The sequence below is a fragment of the Diceros bicornis genome, chromosome 31 (assembly GCF_020826845.1).
Source record: "Diceros bicornis minor isolate mBicDic1 chromosome 31, mDicBic1.mat.cur, whole genome shotgun sequence".
NCBI classification, from domain to species: Eukaryota; Metazoa; Chordata; class Mammalia; order Perissodactyla; family Rhinocerotidae; genus Diceros; species Diceros bicornis.
Window position 1 is genome coordinate 7,614,402 of NC_080770.1, and position 20,345 is coordinate 7,634,746.

Genomic DNA, 20,345 nt, shown 5'->3' on the forward strand with positions numbered 1-20,345 from the left:
CCTCGCACCACCCCCCCCTCCTGGGATCAAGTCCCCTAGCCTCAGTCAGGCACCTACACACGCTGGCCTCACCCACCTTCTCCCTACCTTGCCAGCCCTTTGCCACCATTTCAAATGACTGTTTACCCTGATTCTTCCTGCTGCTGGGTGGCCCCTGCTTGTTTTAGGGTCCCAGCTGCAACCTCTCCTCCCCTGGGACACCTTCCCTGGCCATGCCATTCCTACCCCAGGCAGCTGCCTGAACTCAGGAGCCCACAGCCCTCTGGGCAGCATCTTGGGGTTTGTTTATCCCATGGTCTGGATGCAGGAGGGGTGACCTGCCCTGGCACCTGGCTCCACTCCTCTTACTGCCATGGTTTATGGTGGTCATAATCCTGGCTCCCCCTCCCCCTCCCCCACACACACCCCAGCAGCCAGACCCACTGTGGCGGCAGTGTTCAGCAGGGTGGGGACTCGGGAGGCTGGGGCACAAAGGGTTCTTAGGAAGGACTCGGAATGGAGCATCATCTGTCCAGGACCGCCCCTGCCCGGGCTGCCACCCATCCATCCAGAATGCCCCTCCCCCAGGTCCCCTGGGCCACACTTGTCCTCAAGCCCTGTGTCCTTACCCACTTTCCCTCCCTCACAGCCAGCCCCCTATTCCTCTCACACCCCGTGCTCTTTCCCACCTTGACTGGCCTCTTCTGTTCTCCAGTTGAAATGTCACTCTTTAGACTGGGAGCCTTCCTGGTGACATTCCCCTGCCCCCAGAACTCTCTCCTTCAGGGAGCTTATGACCATGTGAACTTGTCATGTTCCCCTGCTAACAGGTTTTCTGTGTGAACACCGGGAGGGAAGGGACGTGTGCCGTCTTCTTCCCTGGCGTCCTCGGGATCTAAGCCCCTGTGGAGTGGATGAATGGAGTGTGTGTGACTGAGCGTGTCCTTGAATAAGCCACTGCAGTGTGATTTTGAGCCAGTCACCTACCTCTCTGGGCCTCGCCTTCCTCCACCCCGCCCCCACTGCTCCAGCTGTGGGGAATTGGGCAAATAATGTCTTGCCCCCTGAAATTGGGAGGCGTGATCCAGCTCACCTCCAAGCCTGAGCTGCCCCCTCTCCCTCCTGTGCACACGCACCCCAGCTTGTGTCCCAGGCTTCCCTCCCTCTTCAGCCACCCACACAGCACCTCCTCCCAGCCCCGCCCCTCCCAGGTGTCTGCATCAGAGCAGCCAGCTCCCAGGGCACCTGAGACTCCAGGCAGCACACCATGGGGGGTCTAAGGCCCTGGGCCCGATATGGGCTACTGGTTGTGGCCCACCTGCTGGCCCTGGGGCTTGGGGCTGCCATGCTCCAGGTCCTGGAGGGGCCGCCGGCACTCCGCCTCCAGGCCAAGCTCAGGGCGGAGAGGGCCACTTTCCAGGCAGAGTACGGGGCCTGCCTGCCACCTGGGGCACTGGAGGAGCTGCTGAGCACCGCCCTGGCAGCCCAGGCCCATGGGGTCTCCAGCCTGGGCAATGGCTCAGAGACCCGGAACTGGGATCTGCCCTCGGCCCTGCTCTTCACTGCCAGCATCCTCACCACCACGGGTAAGGCTGCCAGGCAGCTGGGCAGGAGGGGGCTCCTGGTGTCCCTGGGGGTGCAGCCCTTTGCCCGGCCCAAAATGCCAGACAGAGCCCAGGCCCTATTAGGCCTGACATCATGGCTGGGGCTCCCCACACCAGCACACCCCAACTGGTATCTCAACTTCAGCTGCCAGGAGGAGTGTGGCCTCTCCCCAGCCCCACCCCCAGGCACCCTTTGAGATCCAGGAAGGTGCCCAGACACTGTGGGCCTGAAGTGAGGCAGGGAACATATTGTGGGATGGGTTCTTGGTTGTGGGGAAATGGAGTGAACCCAGGGAATACAGATTAGGACGACCAACTCAGGGAGGGAGTGTGAGAGAAGGCCCCGAGGGAAGAAGTCCTGATGAGATGTTAGCCAAGGCAAGAAGGTACAGAGATGAGGGATGAAGGAATCCCTGGCAGAGAGAACAGCATGTGCAAAGGCCCAGAGAAATAAAACAATGGGACCCACAGCTTGGGTTTTTTTGTCCTGCAGTGTCTAAATATCTTTTATTTTGTATCTAAATATCGTTTATTATGTCTAAATTTTTTTAAAATTTAAGTCTGTTTTCCAACTTCTTTTGGAAAAATCGAGAAACCTATTTGCACTGAGCCAGAATCCCTGCAAGGTAACATTCTGGCTGGAGTGGAACAGGGCCTGCCCTTTGGAGTAGAGCACATGCTCCCCAGTCCACCCTGGTCCCCACCACTCCCTCTTGTCTCACATCTAGGCATCTGAGTTTGCAACCTCTGGACTGGCTGATCCTGTTCTCCCAGTACACCCTGCTCTCTCGTCTCCCCTGCCTTTACACATGCTTTTCCAGCCTTGGAAGCCCTTTCTCATGATCTCTTGTAGCTCTTCAAGTCAAGTGTCCTAATTTTCCCGCCTGCCTCCCCCACCAAATGGCAGGGCCTGGACAGACTCAGATTCCAGCGCAAGGCCTAGCACACACGTTGACTTGATACACCTTTGGGGAATGAAAGAGCGGGTGGCACTCTGCCCAGTGAATTTGGAAGTATCCGTCAAGGGCAGAGCTGAGGAATCTATCAGAAAGCCAGGCTCCCTCTGGGGCAGGACAGTAGTTCTCAGAATTGTCCCAGCTACAAGAAGCATGAGAGGACTGTCTCTTTTAATCCTTTCATTTTCCAGAAAAGAAAATTTTCGAGTGGCCCAGAGAGGTTAAGAGACTTGCCCAAGACTCCCAGTGAATGAGGAGCAGAACCAGACAGAGCATAGGCCTAAACAGTTCCAACAATGTCGGCCACCAGAGGGCAGCCTTCTGCTGGAGGCGAGGTTGGGGGAAGTGGGGACCCCAGCAGGCGTCCCACTCAAGTGCTCATTGCCCACTCTCTCTCTCCTTGCCAGGTTATGGCCACATGGCCCCACTATCGGCAGGCGGAAAGGCCTTCTGTGTGGTCTACGCAGCCCTGGGGCTGCCAGCCTCCCTAGCCCTTGTGGCCTCACTGCGCCACTGCCTGCTGCCTCTGCTCAGCCGCCCAGGGGCCTGGGTAGCCGTCCGCTGGCAGCTGGCGCCAGCCAGGGCTGCGCTGCTGCGGGCAGCTGCACTGGGCCTGCTAGTGGCTGGTACCTTTGTGCTGCTGCCAGCACTGGTGCTGTGGGGCCTGCAGGGCGACTGCAGCCTGCTGGAGGCCATCTACTTCTGCTTCGGCTCGCTCAGCACCATTGGCCTGGGGGACCTGCTGCCTGGCCGGGGCCATGGTCTGCATCCACTGCTTTACCACCTCTGCCAGCTCGCACTTCTCGGTGAGTCCAGCCGCCAAGGAGCAGGAGGGGGAGAGGAGGAGGGGAGAGGAGTCTGGACTACAGTTCCCATAAACCATTGGGGAGGCTGAGCCTCACTGGTGGAGGGACCCTGCCCTAGGGTGTGGTATAGGAGTTGTAGTTGGAAGAACCCAGGTGGCAGTGTTAGAATTGTGAGTGGCACCAGGTGCCAGGGTGGGTCACCAGGCTGGGAGGTGGGTGGGGCGCATCATCAGCACCCTGAGAGCTGCCCTAGAAATCTCTCCTCCCCAGGTTACTTGCTCCTGGGGCTCCTGGCCATGCTGCTGGCCGTGGAGACATTTGCGGAGCTGCCACAGGTCCGTGCCATGGTGAAGTTCTTTGGATCCAGTGGCCCTTTGACCGCTGAGGACCAAGGTGGCATCCTAGACCAGGATGAACTGGCTCTGAGCACCCTGCCACCCCCAGCTGCACCCTCAGAACAGGCCCCAGCTTGCTGACAGGTGTCAGGTGATAGAGATGAGCTCCTTTCAGGTGGAGCAGCCTGAGGAGGAAGCTGAGTGGTTGGGAAAGCTTCTGCGGAGGGGAGGGGAGGGGTGGATGTGGGGACCTCAGGGAATAATGTGTTGATCAATAAAATGGGCAACAACGCCCACTGTGTTTACGTCTCTTCTTTGGAAATGGGACTTCCCTACAGCGACCAACAAGTCAAGCCCCCATCATCCTACGAAGGCGGAGGTCCGGCCTCCGTCGGCATCTGGCAACCTCAGAGCCCGCCCAGCCCCATTGAGGATCGCAGACAACCTTATCGGCCCACGCCCCGCCCCCTTCCGTCTATTGAAAGCCCCGTCGTCCCGAGAAAGGGCCGGCGCTGGTGTAGCCTTCCCTAACTTTATTGCTCTCCAGCAACAGGAAGGGGAGGGCGGGGGCGCGTTAGCTCACGGCCATCCCTCTCCCCGGGGCTGGCCGGCCCGGGCCCTGCCGTCGGGGAGGGGTTCTGCGCGGCGCTCCTGGGCCCCAGCCCCACGCACACACACTCACACGGACAATAAATGCGGCCCGGACGGCGCGGCCGCCCAGCCGCTCCTGTCCCACGGGGCCGCCCTACCCCCTCCCCGAAGAGGGGCGACGGGGCCCCTCCAGGCCGTGCTCGGCATCCAGGAGAGTCCGGTCCTCCGGGGCGCAGGCCCGGGGCGGCGACGAGAAGAGCTGCGGTCCGACGGGCCGGGAGGGCGCGGCCTCAGCTCAGCACGCAGCGTTCGCGCCGGCTCAGCTGGCGGCTCAGCTTGCGGCGCCGCTGCTCCAGGCCGCGTTCCAGGCGCTCGTCCTCCTCCAGGGCGCTGGGGGGAACGGGTTCAAGTCAGAACCAGCGTCCCGGGTGGGCGCCACCCCTAGTCCACTCCCGGGCCGGACCAAGCACTCCGCGGAGAGCCCCTGCGCCCTCCCCAACTCCCAGCGCATCCCGGCCTCACTCACATCCGCTCCTTGTGGTCCAGGTCCCGGACCAGCTCGTCGCGCTGATTCACCAGCGACACCAGCTCCTCCAGCAGGAGCTGCTCCCGGTGCTGCTGCGCGGCCGTTTTCAGCCAGTCTGAGGGCGGAGGAGGCTGAGGGTCAGAAGGCGCCGGCCCCTGCCCTGTGCTAGCGCCCAGCCCCTCCAGCTCCATCTCTCACCTTCGATGGCCAGCATGGCCCGTAGCTCCCTGCTCAGCAGCTCGAACCTCCGCTCCAAGTCCTGCTCCTCGATGCTGGCAGGTGGGGGAGCCAGATCAGGGAATGGGGAACAGGAGGGGGTGCCCAGGACTCTGATCACTCTCCTGCCCCCATCCCACCTCACTACCAGTTCCTGTGTCCCTTTCCCAGTCCCACTCATCTCCATTCCAACTGTTCTCCAATCATGGATGTTTACATTATCTCGTCCCACCCCCACCAATCTTTTTTTAAAAAATAACAACTCAGCAGGATTATTTGATGAACATTACTCATAAACAGCAAGTTTCAGACTAAAATTATTCTGAAAAATGATCCAAAATGCAAAGGGGGGCAAAACCGCCTCCACCATGCAGGGCTCTAAAGGCAATCATGGCGGAGAGTGGATTCTGACTCCACTCGAGAAAGCAGTTCTGCTCTCTCCAGGTCTTAGTTGTCATTATGTAAAGGAACAGGGTCAGACTGGGCCACTCAGCCCTGTCCCGCCTGCACCACATTTTTCTTTGGGCCTTGGCTTTCTCGTTGGTACAAACAGTACCAAGAGGTATACACTTTATACAGGAAATTAGGAAAAAATTAGTAAGGTGGCTGAACAATTTCAAAAAGATCTTTGCAGAAAGAAGCAAGGAAAGAATATCTCTAACCGATGTAGCTAAGATTCCCTCTTCTCCGCAAGCCCTGGGTGGACCTGGGGGTGGGGGGAGCGGGGCGGAACAGGGCAGAGCCAGCACTCACAGCAGCTGCAGCTGATCCTGCCTCCGGATGAGAGCGTTCTTCTTGTTGACCAGTGTGAACCACTCCTGGATCAGCACCTCCTCCTGCAGCCTGTTGGCACCTGAACCAGCCAGGACAGTCACCAGACCTGCCACCAAGTGGTGTCAGGAGCAGGGCGGCTGGGGTTGGGGGACGGGGTTTGCACTCTTGTGGCATCCCAGAAGCCAGTGCTGTGTGCCTCCAGCAATCTGCTTTCCGGCTCAGGGTCTCAGCATGCCCAGCTGTAAATGGGGAAGACCACCCCAGCCTCGCCTCCTCCCCACGCCTCCCAAGGTGTGTGGGGAGGAAGGAGGCCTGTGTTGGGGAGTGGACCCCAGATGCCCACCCCACCTGACTCCATGAGGCTCCTCAGCTGTGTCTCCACCTCGGCCGCCCGTCCATCTATCTGCCTCTGCTCCTGTTCCAGGGCCTGCAGCTCTGCACACACGTACTGACTTGTGTCCTGGAACCGTTGCTGGGGTGGACGGTGGGGGGGCAAGGGACAGGGTGGGTTCAGCCCAGGCCCTGACTGGGAAGTGCCCACCCATCAGCTCCCCCCACCTCAGCCCACCTTACCAGCCCAGCCTCCTCCCCTGGGCTTGGCGGTGGCTCCTCCGATGGGGGACTCCCACCTGCAGACAGAGACCAGGCTAAGGTCCCCCCCAAATGACACCTGCCCCCAGGAGGTCCCCAGCTCAGGATCTGTGAGCAGCCTGAGCTGAGCTGGTCCACTACCCTCTCGGAACTACTCACCAGGGAGCTGCTGCGGGGCTGTGGCTGCGGATGGGCTAGGGGCAGGGCTGGGGTCAGGGCTCAGGCCTTCCTGTGAAGGAAGGGGCCAGTGAGGGCTTGGCGGGGCTCTCCAACAGCCCTGCCCTGGAGCCAGCCAGAGCCTCACACACGTAGGGGAGAAGGGGCCTTCAACTCCACACCCTGCCCAACCTTCTGCTTTTCCAGTCCTTCATGCACAGAACTCCTCCCCCTGCCTCCTTCTAGGAAAACTGCCTCCTCCAGCAAAGGACACGGCCTTCACCCTCCTTGGCCCTGAGGTCCTGGGCCAGTCCACTCCCACTCTCCGAGCTGTACAGTCCTTGTTCCTCGGGCCTCACAGGGCTTTTGTGAGAGTCGGGGGTAAAAGGCTGTGAAGAGCCCAGCTGGGGCCTCTCCTTCCCCTCTCATCCCCTCCTCCACGGAGCCCCCTCAGGCCACCTCTGGCTCCCATCACCTAGCGCTGGCATCTCCATCATGGCCAGGACCCCACGCTGTCACATTGAGTGGAACTGATCTGGCCCCATCACCAGACCTAGGGTCATTCATCTCCTGGCCAAAAGGGGGCGCTCTCCCACCTTATCAATTCCCACACCTGGAGACTGCTGTGCTCTTCACACGACACTCAGTACAGGACAGGTTGGCTAGACCTACCAATTTCAGCCTGGAAGGGCAGAGCTGGCCCTTGATGTCCCCTGCCCTGGAGACTTGCTGGGACTGTCAGCCCTGGGGGCCCCCAACTTCCGGCTCAGCTGAGAGCCTGACCCCCTTTGGTGGTACCTGCTCTGGTCACCTTTCCAGGTCACAGGGCAGGGAAAAGGAGTTAAGCTACCCCACTGTCTGCCCCACCCTGCACCCCTGTGAGAGGCAGCCCTGGATGTCCCCAGCTTAGGTCCCATCCCCTCTGGCCTGGGTCAGTGGCGGCCTCTTCACCATGCCCTGCCTGCTGACTCCACCCTCAAGCCTCCATTGAGGAGTCTTCCTAAAACCTTCACCCGATGGTGTCACCCTCCCCACGCCCCCTCCCCACGCCCCCCTCAGCCCCCAGCCTCATTGCCAAGGCCTGTTGGCAGCTCCAGCCTCAACTCCTACTATCCTGAACCCCACCCAGACACCACCCTCCGGCCACAGCGACGGACTTTCGCTTCCCCAAACAGCTTCCTCAGCCTGGAGCCGGCCTCTGTCTTGGGCTGCTGGACACCAACTCCACCCTCATGACCCGGCTCAGCTCCGCCTCCTCCAGAGGCCCCTTTGGGCTCCCATGCCGCTTTCGGCCTCCTGCCTGATCTTCATGCCTCCTGAAGCCTCGTTGGATCCCCAGGCAGGGCAGATGCTCCCCCATGGCCTCCTGGGCCTCCCCCATCACAGCTCCCACCCCCACCCACCCCATCATGGCTGTTGGTCACCCGTGTCTCCCTGACCAGAGCTGGCCTCTGCAGACAGGGTGGGGCCCAGGGAACACACTCAGGGTACACAGATTAACGATAATAGCCGACATCAATTAAGCGCCTATGTTTTGGGCACTGTGCCTGTATTGGCTCACTTCTCCCAACAATCCTGTAAGGCGGGGACAATTACCATCCCCACTTTACGGATGAGGAAACTGAGAGTCAGAGATGAGGCTCAGACAGGGCCTGGCCTAGGGCCCAGGGCTGTCTAATGCCAAGGTTTGCTCCCAAGCTCGGCCACCAATTTGCCGTTTCCCTCTGGGCCAGTCATGCCCACTGCGCTTCTGTTTGTGACCTTGTATATAAAATGGGGAGAAACCCCAGCCCAGTGTAACCTGGGGGTTGCGGGGCTCCAGATAGGCATCTTTTTAGACAGCACCCCGAAGTGATGCCTCAAGGCCACTTTGCAAAGAACTTTCAGGTGTTTGCTCCTCATCCTCAGGGAAAGAGCACAGAGAGGTTAAGTGGCTTGCTGGGGATCACACAGCCAGTCAATAGTGCTGAGCCCAGCAGAGGGCGCCATTTTAGAGTTCAGGCTCAGAACCTGGGCTCACACTTGTAGCAACCCCCTTTGCCTCCTTCATCTCTCTGAGCCTCAACATTCCCACCTGCAAATGGGGTAGTCATTCCTTCCTGGAAGGGGCACTGTGAGGACTCAGTGAGGAGTTGATGAGGGGTGCTGGGGGCAGGCCAGGCACACAGTGAGGGCTCAACTGACAGGGCAGGCAGAGGCAGGAGAGTGGAGAAACCCCAACCTCAGCAGCAACCGAGCTTACTCATGCCAGCCCTGATGGGCATTCCAATGCTTCCTCGTGTCTGACCCAAATTCCCCTTTCTACACCCTCATGTGTGGTTCCTCCTCCAGGAAGCCTTGCTGGGCCGCACCGGAGGCATGCTGCCCTCCTCATGGCGCAGATTCAGCCCCACCTCAGCTTCAAGGAGCCTGACTTCATCCCACTTCAGGACTTTGGGAGCTCCCCGGGACGGGGCTAGGCCTGACGTCCTCCCACTGCACGCATGGGGGATGGGGGATGGGGGATGAGACTGGCCAACGAGGAGGAGGCTCCTCCAGCCCCACGGGCCACATATCTCCTGTGAGACCAGGGCTGGAGGGGGGCCTGGCTTGGAAGGACCAGATGCTGGGACTCGGGCCCAGAACAGTGTAGGATGGGGCCTCCCCTTTAAGATTTAAAGAGCCACTGACACACATTAACGGGGCTGTGGCCAGAGGCCAACAGACAAGCCAAGGGTGCTCTGTCCCTCTGACTCCTGCCTATCACATCTCCTGTGGGTGCCTCCAGTGCCCTCCTGTCTCTCATTCACAGGCTCAACGCTGCGCCTCTGACCCTGCACTCAAGGCTCCTGCTCCCCAGGCCAGCCACATCACTGCCTGCGGACCCTACAGAGATGACTGGCAGTTCCTAAATGAGAGCTGAGCTTTCCAGGTGCCATGTTGATGCTTGTGCGGGTCCCTCCACTCAAGAACCCCCCTCCCATTCTTCACCCGGGAAACCTGCCCATCTGATCAGCCTAGCTCAAATGGCTGCTTCTTCCAGAAAGCCTTTCCTTTCCTCTCTTTCTTAGACTCAGGGGTCATCCCTGGGCAGCTGAAGGCTTGCAGCGACCTCTGCTATCACAGGCAGAACGGGGCAGTGGTTGGAACCCCAGCTGGAAAGCCCGTGGCCTGGACTTCAGCGGCTCTGAGTCCTTCAGCAAATCATTGTCCTCTCTGGGACCAACTTCCCTTCAATGAAGTGACCACATGACACTGTGGGAGACTCTGACCCGAAACGTGCAGGGGGTGGGGGGACATAGGTACCCAGCAGGGCCTCCCATCTCCAATCTCCCATTATCAGAGAACGGACGACACTGGTCTCCAGCATCTGGAGTTAAAAACCCAAGTCAGAGAATTTGGGGGCTGGAAGACCCTGGAGAGACCCCTTGAGTATGGAAACCCGGCCCCCAGCTTATAGGGCAGCGGTGGCTGCTGGCTGACCTCGGCCACCTGCAGGGAAAGAAATGCCCCAATCCACTTGACAGTCCATAAACAGCGCTGCCCTGGGTGCTGACCACATGGAGCCTTCTGGGAACTTCCCACTACAGCCATGATTGCACTAACTGGGTGCCAAGCGTTAAAAACCACGAGCATATATCCCAAGGCTGGCAGCAAAATCGGGACCCTGTCCCAGCAGCGGCTCTGGGCTCGCATGTGTCCCCTGATGAGGAGCTCACTACGTCGCCAGGGGACTCTTCCGCGGCCCCACGGTCCCTCCAATAAGAAAGCGGCTCCCCGCGTCCAGCAGAGGCCCACCACCTGTGCCCTGGGGTCCCTGGGGCCTCGCCCCTTCTCTGCCCGGCTCCCCACGACCCCCCGCCGCAGGAGGCCACTCACCGCAGCCGCGGCTCCGGCTCCGGCAGCGCCCGCGGCTCCCGAGTCCGGCTCGTCCACCGAGAAGGAGCTGCTGTTCCGCAGCCGCGAGCGCCTCTTCTTGAGCAGGTCGGCGTCGCGCACGTGGGAGAAAGAGCCATGCGCGCGGGGCGGGGGCACTGGCCCGGCCTCCCCGTTGACCGACGGCCGCCGAAGCTTCACGCCGCCCCCGGCGCCCGGCGCCCCCGCCCCGTTCAGCAGCCCCTCGGCCGGGGGCACGGATGCCCGGGCTCCGGGGCCGTCGGGGGACTCCACGGAGCGCGCCTCCTGGGCGGCCTCGGCCCCTCGGTCCTTGGAGGCCGCCTTGGGGGCCGCCCCGTCCGCGCGGTTCGCGGCCTCCTTGGGCTCCTCAGCCCGGTGCTCGCGCAGCCGCTGCGCCAGGCCGCCGGCGTCCAGGGCATCAGGCGGGCTCGGCTGGGCGCTGGCCACGCGGTAGGTGCCGGCGCCGCCGCCGCCCTCCAGCTGCACCAGCTGCAGCTCCTGCCCCGTGCAGAAGGCGCGGATCTGGCACAGGTACGTCATGACGATGAGCTTGTCGGGCACCGACAGCAGCACCATGTCCGCCGGCTCCAGCAGCCGCGAAACGCCCAGGGCCGCGAAGCCATCGAAGGCCTGGAAACCGGGCGCTCTGGGTCAGCGGCGGCGGGCGTTACCCAGCTACGCTGCGGCCCTGCGGCGCCCCGCAGAGAGGGTCCTCGCGACGGGCACCCCGGGGTTTGCCTATCAACGCCTTCACCTTCCTATTGGGGGAAACCTAGCAACAGGCCCCGCCCTCGCGTTACCCAGCAACTGCACACCGAGGGGTGGTTTTGGAAAAACCATCTAGTGGAAATATGCTTTAAAAAAACAAAACTAAAGCAAGGAAAACGAACAATTTAAAGACCAAAAGAGTAGAAAGTGGCAGAACTTCCAAAAGCCACGGCTGGGGCCCTGCAGCCCACAGATTCCTCTCCTACAGACACAGGGAACCCAAATCTTGGACCTATGCCTGGCTCTAGAGCCTCTTCCCCTTCAGGCATTGCTTCCTCCCCATCTCACCTGCTTGTTGTTCTGTTTGATGTTGAGGGGGTCGAGGGAGGCATAGTCGCTGCAGAGAGAGCACTGGTCAGAGACTGCATTCACACCGCCCTCCCAGCGGGCTCCCCCACACATTGCCACCCCCTCTGGCAGCTCACATCTTGTCCGGGTGAAATCGGTGCAGGATGGCACAGAAGGCCAAGCCGTTGCGCCAGGATGTAGTGAAGTTGGTTACGCGGACGCCGCGGTAGCCAGCGGTGACTTCCTGGCACCACTCCAGCAGGGACTGGCTGGAGCTGACCGGGGCAGATGGTGCCTGGGGACATAGGGAGGGGCTTAGGGAATGTGAACATGGCACCTGTGCCCTCTGCACCTTGGGCACAAAACAGCCCTGGGTCTGGGTTTGCAGGGGTCACCGGAGACTACTGGCCAGAACCTCAGGCCAGGCAAAGAGATTCCAACTCTGGGGTTATCTACCAAGGTCACCTAGAAGATCAGTGGCCCCCAGGCAAGATCAGAGCTCATCAGCAGCCATACTTCAAGTTCAGCCCAGAAAATCAGCTTAGGGGTGTCCCACTCCATGCAGCCCAGGGAAGACAAGGTGGGGGGGCCAGGGCATCCTGAGAGAGGAGGGGGTGAGGGGGCTCCTTGAAGCTGAGCCCCTGTCCACCCCACTCCAGTCGACCAGGTGGGTCCATGCAGAGCCGCCGTTCGCTCAGCCCCAGGTTAGTGGGAAGCAGCAGACTGGGCCCTCGGCGGCCCCCATCCCTACCTGGCTGCCCGGCAGCCTCCCGTCCTCTTCAGGCTCCTCTGGGGAAGAGGCCCCCGAGGGCCTGGGCACCCCAGCCCCTGCCCCACTGGCCACCTGAGCCTCAATCAGGCTGGCCTCTGGGAGGCTTCCCTCAGCTGCTTTTCCCTTCTTGGTTCCTGAGACCCCAGCCTCTGCTTCCTGGGCCTCAAAAATACCAGATTGGTTCTCTGGAGGCCCTAAAACCCCCGTCTCTGCTTCCTGGGCCCCCCAAACCCCAGATTTGGCCTCTGAAACCCCCAAAATCCCAGCCTCTGCCTCCTGGACCCTCAAAACTGTACTTTCTGCTTCTGCTCCCTCGGACCCTAAAACTCCAGCCTTAGTGAGTGGGGCTCTTAAAGCCTCATATTTGAGGGTGCCCCAGAGCCCTGCCTCCTGTACCCCTGAAGTCTTAGCCTTTGCCTTCTCAGCCTCTGAAACTGTAGTTTCTGTCTGTTGAGTCCCCAGTCCCTCAGCCTCTGCCTTTCCAACCTCTAGCCCTGAGACTCCTGAATCCGCCACCTCTGTCTCCTGGGCCCCTGCTATCTCAGTCTCTACCCCTAGGACCCCTGAACCCCCAGCTGCTACCTCCTGGATCTCCAATATATGAGTTTCTACTATCTCAGTCTCTACTCCTGGGACCCCCGAACTCCCCACCTCTGTCTCCTGGGTCTCTGCCATCTCAGCTTCTAGCCCTGGGACCCCTGAACACCTAGCTTCTATCTCCTGGGTCCCCAATATCTCAGCTTTGGCTACCTCACTCTCAAACCCTGGGACCCCTGAACCCTCTACCTCTGTCTCCTGGATCCCTGCTCTCTCAGATTCTATCCCTGAGACCCCTGAAACCCCCACCTCTGTCTCCTGGGCCCCCAATATCTCAGCCTCTGCCCTCCCAGCCTCAGTCTCTGGTACCCTGGAACCTCCCACCTCTGTCTCCTGGGCCCCCAATATTTCAGATTCTCCTATCTCAGCTTCTATCCTCAGTACCGCTGAACCCCCAGATATCTCCTGGGGCCCCAATATCTCAGCTTCTGTTATCTCAGTCTCTATCTCTGGAACCCTGGAACCCCCCACCTCTGTTTCCTGGGTCCCTGCTATCTCAGCTTCCATCCTTGAGGCCCCTGAACCCCCAGCTGCTATCTCATGGGTCCCCACTATCTCAGCTTTGGCTGTCTCAGTCTTGAACCCTGGGACCCCTGAACCCCCTATCTCTGTCTCCCAGATCCCTGCTATCTCAGATTCTATGCCTGAGACCCCTGAAACCCCCACCTCTGTCTCCTGGGCCCCCAATATCTCAGCCTCTGCCCTCCCACCCTCAGTCTCTGGTACCCTGGAACCTCCCACCTCTGTCTCCTGGGCCCCCAATATTTCAGATTCTGCTATCTCAGCTTCTATCCTCAGTACTGCTAAACCCCCGGGTATCTCCTGGGACCCCAATATCTCAGTCTCTGCCATCCTAGTCTTTGTCCCCAGAACTTCTGAACCCCCAGCCTCTGTTTTCTGGGTCTCCAGTACCTCACACTTTGCTGTCCCAGCCTCTGTCCCCAGGGCCCCTGAAATCCTCACCTCTGTTTTCTGGGCCCCCAGTTCCTCCGACTCTGCCACTCCAGCAGCCTCTGACTCCAGGAACCCTGATCTCCCTGCCTCTGTCTCCTGGGCCCCCAATATCTCAGCTTCTGCTGTCCCGGTCTCTATCTCTGGGAACCTTGATCCCACTGCTTCTGTCTCCTGGGTCCCCAACACCTCTGACTCTGCCTCCCTAGTTTCTGTTTCCAGGACCCTTGAATCCCCAGCTTCTGCCTCCCAGACCCCCAGATCCCTAGACATCGCCCCCTGGTCAGCTGCTGGTGGGGCCCCCTGGTACCTGCTCACCTGGGGCCTGGTGCTCGCTGCTCCAACAGAGGGGCCCTGCTCCAGGCCTGTCCCCCCAATACCAGGGGCTCCACCCCTCACCTCTGCATCCTCTCTCTCCTGGCCTGTAGCAGCCCTGGCCCCTCTGAGGTCACCGAGATCCCCAGAGTGACCTGCGGGCTCTGCTAGAGGTGGGCTCAGGATTGTGGGAACCTCATCCCTGGTCCTAACCCCCATCCTCCCCTGAGAACTCCTTGGAGGAACCTCAGGAGTCCCCTTGAATCTTGCCTCAGATGTCACCCCTGTAGCCTCTGGTCCCTTAGTGTCCACGTGTCTCACCTGTGACCTCTGCTCAGCATCCACTTGACTAACTTCTGAACTCTCTTTGGTTTCCCCAACTCTGACCTCTGACCTCTTAGTGTTCACCTCTCTGACTCCTGACCCATGCTCAGTGGCCACCCCACTCTCCTCTGGCCTGTCCCCAGCGACCCCCTCCTCAACTTTGGCTTTCTGCCCTCCCGAAGAGTCTCTGGAACCTCTGTCCTCAATGCCTGGGCCCGGCCCGGCTCCCTGGGCCTCTGTCCCTTCCTGAGGGCTTGCCTGGGCCTGGGTCTCCCCGGCAGAACCCACTCCTGCCGGGGGAGGCCCTGAGGCTTTGGGGGCCTTGTCCTCCCCTTGGGGGACTGGGGGCCAGGGGGCATCAGAGCCTTTCCGGAGCCGAGGAGCTGGGGTGGGGGCCACATCCTGGTCTGGCTCTCTGGAGGACCTGAGGAGAGAGCAAGAAGAGGCGTTGTGGGGCTTCATTTGGCCACTCATTCTCAGCCCCACCCCCCACCCTTCAGCTTGCTGGGGCACTGGAAAGGCAGGCTGGGAGGGGGAGCGTAGCTTCCTAACAGTGGGCAAGGGATGGGGAGTGGGGCTGGTTCCAAAGCTCACCTCGTCTCCAGTGGGGTTCCCGGGGGCCTTGGGGCCTCAGGCCCCACCTGGCCCCCAGCTACAGTAGCTGGTTCTGCCCCCTGGCCCCGGGAGGCCCTGGTTGGGGGCGCAGGAGCACTCACAGGGGCTGGGCTGTTATCCTCAGCACTAGAAGGGCTGGCAGCTGGGGAGGAAGGAAGGGAGGGAGCACTGAGGCCTGGGCCCTGTGACTGGAGGTCCAGTCCCCCCACCCCAGCCTGGGCCTCACCTGTCTGCCGGGGCTGCACTCGGCCCTCCTCCTCCTCCTCACGAAGTGTCCTCAGCTCCCGAGAGGGATCTGGGGGGTTCGGGGGGCAGGGTCAGCCCAGGGCAGGGCCCTGCAGGTCTGACCCCCCTCCCCCCAACTAGAGCACTGGGCCTACCTGGGAAACGCCCCAGCCTCAGGGCACCGCCCCGGCCTGCGAGAAGAGACAGGCCCACAGATGCAGAGAAAAAGAGAGAGAGAACCACAAGGACAGACGAGAAAAAGCCTTAACAAGCCAAAGTGAGGGATGAGGGAGCTGGTGGCTGAGCATGAGCGTGGGCGGTGAGGGGTGGGGAGATGGGACTGCAGCCCCTCTTCATGCTTTTGGCCCAGCTGTCTCAGGGCAGGCACCCCCTCAGGGGTGAGGAGAGGGCCAGGGGCATGGGGAGGCACTGGGAACCCATCCTGCAGGACTGGGCTGAGGACCCAGGCCACCATGGGACCAGGAGCCACGTTGGGCCAATCAGGGCTGCCGGCTGGTTGTGAGCTCCATCGCTGGGTGGGCACAAGCTGGCCCGCCCATCACAGCAAACGGCTTATGGCCCGGGTTATCCCCACCCTCACTAGGTCTCCATGATGTCAATCCACAGCAGGCTGTGAGCCCACCTGGCTGGGGGACACGAGCCCGTGCCTCAGGGGCCCCTGGACCATTAGCCTCCTCCTCATCACTCTCAGCAAAGTCGTCCAAGTTGCCCACGTCACTGGGCTTCACGCTCATGAGACTCGCGAGACTCTGCATGTCATCGTCCCTGGGGGTCAGAAGTCAGGGGTGAGGGCTGGGGTCAGAGCTGGCAGACCAGGGCCAAGGAGGGCAGGCAGACACTCACGTGGCGCGGCCCTCCCGCAGCAGCACCCCCGAGAGAGTGAGGCTCAGCTCCGCGTGCACCACCTTCACCGACTTGGGCTTCAGCCGCAGCCGCAGCGGAACCTGGGCGGGCACGGGCCCCGCGTGGCGGGCCAGGTCCACCTCGGCCGTGGCCAGCACCTTCCGCTGCCCCTTGGACTCCTGGGGGCCGGGGGGAGGGGCAGAAGGAGCGTCAGTGCTGCCCCCGAGTCCCCGAGACCCCAGGCCCCAGCCCACCCTGGCCACTCACATTCTCAATAATAAACGTCCACTCTTTGGCCTCATACTGGTCCACGTGGGGGTCCTGGGAAAAACGGGCACTGATGAGTACAGGAGCTGCTGGGGTGGGGGCAGTGCAGAGGGGAGAGGTATTTGGTTGGGGCCTTCACACATGCTGGGCCCTCCTGCCTAGGAAGCTCCCCAGCTCTTCTGGTCCCAGCTGTCTCTCATCCCGCACGTGGCAGGTAAATGTCACCTCCTCCAAGACCTCCTGCGCCGCTCACGCTGAGTAGGCCCCCTGCCTCCGTTCTTGGTCTCACCCATCTGTTCTTTCCTATTTGGATTGATAAGCCACCAGGGGACCCGGTGGCTGCCCAGGGATATAACTGCCCACCCATTCTCATCTATGCAGGAGGGTCAGAGACTCACCCTGTATAGGGTCACGGAGATGTCCACATTCTCCGGCACCATCCACACCACGGTGCCCCGGTATGGGTTCTGGATGCCCGGTTGCCAGCTGTGGGCCTACAATGAGCAGTCTGAGTCCTCCCCCCAATCTTGACTCTCCCCTTCACCCCTTGCCCCTATCTCCAACCTTGACCCCATCTTTCTCTCCCTTCTGTGGATTCTGATCTGAACCTGACTCCATTCCCCCATCAGCCCTCACCCACTTTCCCCGCATCCACCATTGGCCCCACCGCCAACCTGGACCCCCAGTTGACATCCTCCCCCACCTTGGAGCAGATGCGTCGGTTCCGCCGGGTCCACACCACCACCAGCTTATCTGGCTGCCTAGGGGCATGGAGAGGGGGCTACTCAGTCAGGCCCACCCGGCCTCTCCATCTCCTCCAGGGTCTCCCTTCTGCCCGCATCCCCCTCCCCCAGGAGAGGGCCTGGACGGCCCCTTATCTGGGGCCACAGGGAGCAGGGTGGGGCTGCTAGGCAGGGTGGGGCCAGGGCAGAAGGGCAAAGGCCCGAAGTGGGTCAGGGATTATGAAGAAAGAATGAGAGAGTCAGAGACCTACAGAGACAGGCACACACGGAGACAGAGATACACAGAAACACAGCAAGGAGCCTGCAAGAGACACGCAGACTCAGAGACACAGGGGGAGGCAGACTCGGGGTAAAAGGCCGTTCACCCACAAATATTTGTGGAGTGCGTACTCTAAACCCGGCCCAGTTCACGGGCAGAGCAGAGCAGAGGAGAGGAGAGGCAAGACCCTTCTTGGAGGACAACAGGGGTGGGAAAAGAGTGCCAATCCAGGAGGGACACAAATTAACAAGCTGACTCAGGGAGACAGGAGAGAGCCGCTGGGGTCTCCTTGAGGTTGGGTGTCTGAGCAGAGGTATGACTGGGGGAGGGATGGGCCACATGAGGTCTGGAGAGGCAGGGCTCCAGGTAGAGGGAATGGCCAGGGCAAGGGTCCGAGGTTGGGCGGAGGCGCATGGTCAGAGCAGGGCAGAGGGTCAGCTTGTCATTAGACACCCTCCCGCGGCCTTCCATGCCCAGCCCTTTGCTGGGCCCAGGGGCCCCTCGAGTCAGCCATGCTCCCCACCTCTCAAACCCAGAGCCCTGGACCCTAGCTCTGTAGGGTCTCTGACTCCCACGAGGGCATCAAGGAAGACTTCCAGAAGGTGACATCTAAGATGAACAGCATACACAGGGGCAGGCTCAGAGGAGAGGCAAAGAGATGTGGGGAGACAGACAAAGCGAGAGGAGAGAGTCATCTGCGCAGGGCCCAGTCCCAGACACGGAACTGACACATGGCTGGGCCTGGGAGGGAGAGGGTCCCTTTGGGTTAGAGGGTCCAACCAGTGCTCAGAAGGATGGGGATGGAGGAGGGGACCATCAGGCTGAGGGCAGCATGAGAGCCCTCCTTGCCTGTACCCAGTCCCATGCCAAGATGCTCAGGTTCACCTAGCTCACTGCCCCTCTGGAGGCTGAGCCAGAATAAATGGCTCTCCTGTCAACCCCTAAGGATGCTGAGGCCCAGAGAGGCTGGGGGCCAAGCAAGGTCACACAGCTAAGCTTAGAGCCAAGCTCCCCTCCCCAACCCCAAACTGCAGGCGATGGCTGAGCAAGGGTGGCCATGGGGCCTTCCCAGAAAGGGGAAGCGGACAGCGGCTGCCTAGAGAGGGCGGGGCCTGTCTAGGCAGCCTGACTCAGGCTGGGCACGCCCTCCCGGGGAGGTGCCACCTGGGCAGGGGCAGCTTCCTAGCCTGGGCTCCAGGCTAAGAAGCCCTGGTGGCCCTGCCCCCCGCCATGACTCAGATGCACTGACACTGTCCCACACCTCAGCCTGCTCTCCACGACCATGCCCAGCGTCCTCCTGGCCTCGCCCAGGATGCTGCGACAGAAGGCAGAAGCCAGAGGGCAGGGTTCAAGTCCCAGCCCCGTGCTGTGTTACCCCAGCCAGCCCCTGTCCTCTCTGAGCCCAGCCAAATGGACTGGACGGCCCTCTGGCTGGCCCAATCAAGACCAGGGAGATGGCTGCTGCCCAAGGGACCCCAGCCTCCTTCTCACTCCCCTCCCCTTGGACCCCACGGTCCCTCCCTGCCCCAGCAGCCTCTTGGGAGCCTAAATTTAGCCCCGCCTGGCGGGTGAGGCCCCCACAGCTGTGCCCTAATCCAGCCAAGGGAAGCTGACACCAGTGAGCACGTATATTTAGGGTGTGACGCAGGGGCCCGGGCAGCTGTGGGTGGGAGCATGTGAACGAGATGCCCCTGGGCCCTTCGGCAGTTAGGGCCAGGTCCTCCACCCCCCCACATATCTCCCCCCACCTCACCACCTCACCCTCCCCAGACCCTCTCCTCCCGGATCCACAACCTCCTAGGCCCTCAGGCCCCTTTAAGCTGTTCCCCACCTCCCCCCTCATCCCTCCCAGCGCTCAGTTTCCCCTTTTAAGGACATTGTGGAGACGTGTCCCGCCTCCCAGCGCCCACTCTGGCTGAAGGGCGGCTGGCTCCTCTGGCTCAACAAGTGGGCAGAGGAGGAGGGGGCAACATCCTTGTTCTGAGTTGGATTAAGGCCCATGGAGGTTTCTGTCCCAGCACAGCCACCGCAGACCTCAAAACTTACTCCCTTTTCTGAGGCCATCCTGAACCATCCCTCTGGCCAAAAACATGAGGCCTCCCTTCCCCCATCCCTGAGCACAGCTAAGGAAAGTGTGGGCACAGACAGATTCTCAGGCCTAGAAGTCCTGACCTCTGCTCCCCAAAAGCTGCCCACACCCCCCAACGCTAGGGGTCCCCCAAGCTGCAAGGGCACTTTTGAGTCCCTGTGCCTGGGACAGCAGGGCCCAAGCTGGGGTAGGGGGTCCCTTTAGCCATTGGGCTGGGGCAGGGTTCTCTCAGCCTCCAAAGGCCAGATGGGGTCCTGGCCAGTCTGGGGAGCCCCCCAGGCCTCGCGCCCACTCACCATTTCTTGGTGCACTCCACCACCAGCTCGTGGTAACAGGCCACAAACTGGAACTTGGCGGCCCGCTTGCCCACGCGCTGCAGGCGCTTCCACACCGAGGTCATGGCCCCCGCCGCCCCGCCGCCCGCTCCTCAGACGCGGGGCTCCCGCTGGCCCGCGATCGCCGGCCCGGCCCCCGTCCCCATGGCCTCCCGGGCTCCTATCCGCGCCGCCCGCCCCGTCTGTGCGGAGGTGCCGGAGGCTCGGACCCGGGGCCGCTAGCCCGCTGCCGCGGCTGGGGCTCGCCGGGTGGTCTGGCTGAGTCGGCGGGGTCGTCTGGGGCGCGCCGGGTCGCGGGAGCGCCGAGCCGCGAGCGCGCCGTTTCCTGGAGCCGCACCCCCGTCGGAAGGCGGGCGGGGCTCTGGCGGGGGCGGGGGCCGGGCGGCGGCGTGGGGGCGGGGCGGCCCGGCTTCCGGGGCCTCGCGCCGTGACCGCGGTGCGGGGGAAGAGGGGGGACCGCAGCGCCCGCTCGATGCGAGCCGAGGCATGTGGACACGCGGCCCGGGAGAGGGCACCTGGCAAC

At 61.7% G+C, this 20,345-nt stretch overlaps 2 protein-coding genes across 10 annotated transcripts; one reads left to right on the plus strand and one right to left on the minus strand.

The window, feature by feature from the left end:
* Positions 1 to 390: 390 nt before the first annotated feature.
* KCNK7 (potassium two pore domain channel subfamily K member 7) lies at positions 391 to 3,923 on the plus strand. Its single transcript, XM_058526423.1, has 3 exons — positions 391 to 1,565; positions 2,947 to 3,345; positions 3,616 to 3,923. The coding sequence occupies exons 1-3, from the start codon at positions 1,247 to 1,249 to the stop codon at positions 3,819 to 3,821; spliced, it is 924 nt and encodes a 307-aa protein (XP_058382406.1). The 5' UTR covers positions 391 to 1,246; the 3' UTR covers positions 3,822 to 3,923.
* A 275-nt stretch (positions 3,924 to 4,198) lies between these two features.
* On the minus strand, positions 4,199 to 20,108 carry EHBP1L1 (EH domain binding protein 1 like 1). Of its 9 annotated transcripts, none has more exons than XM_058526403.1 (20): positions 19,784 to 20,108; positions 17,100 to 17,157; positions 16,795 to 16,890; positions 16,397 to 16,450; positions 16,130 to 16,308; positions 15,909 to 16,051; positions 15,267 to 15,335; positions 15,020 to 15,182; positions 14,105 to 14,849; positions 12,218 to 12,394; positions 11,604 to 11,761; positions 11,467 to 11,515; positions 10,393 to 11,040; positions 6,538 to 6,607; positions 6,361 to 6,416; positions 6,136 to 6,259; positions 5,767 to 5,866; positions 4,996 to 5,069; positions 4,798 to 4,912; positions 4,199 to 4,661 (listed from the first exon to the last, which is right to left on the minus strand). In XM_058526403.1, the coding sequence occupies exons 1-20, from the start codon at positions 19,885 to 19,887 to the stop codon at positions 4,562 to 4,564; spliced, it is 3,282 nt and encodes a 1,093-aa protein (XP_058382386.1). In that variant the 5' UTR covers positions 19,888 to 20,108; the 3' UTR covers positions 4,199 to 4,561. The 9 variants fall into 9 exon arrangements, with proteins under 9 accessions (XP_058382386.1, XP_058382385.1, XP_058382383.1 ...); XM_058526402.1 differs by having other exon boundaries at positions 12,218 to 12,400; XM_058526400.1 differs by having other exon boundaries at positions 13,799 to 14,849; positions 19,784 to 20,107.
* Positions 20,109 to 20,345: the final 237 nt, after the last annotated feature.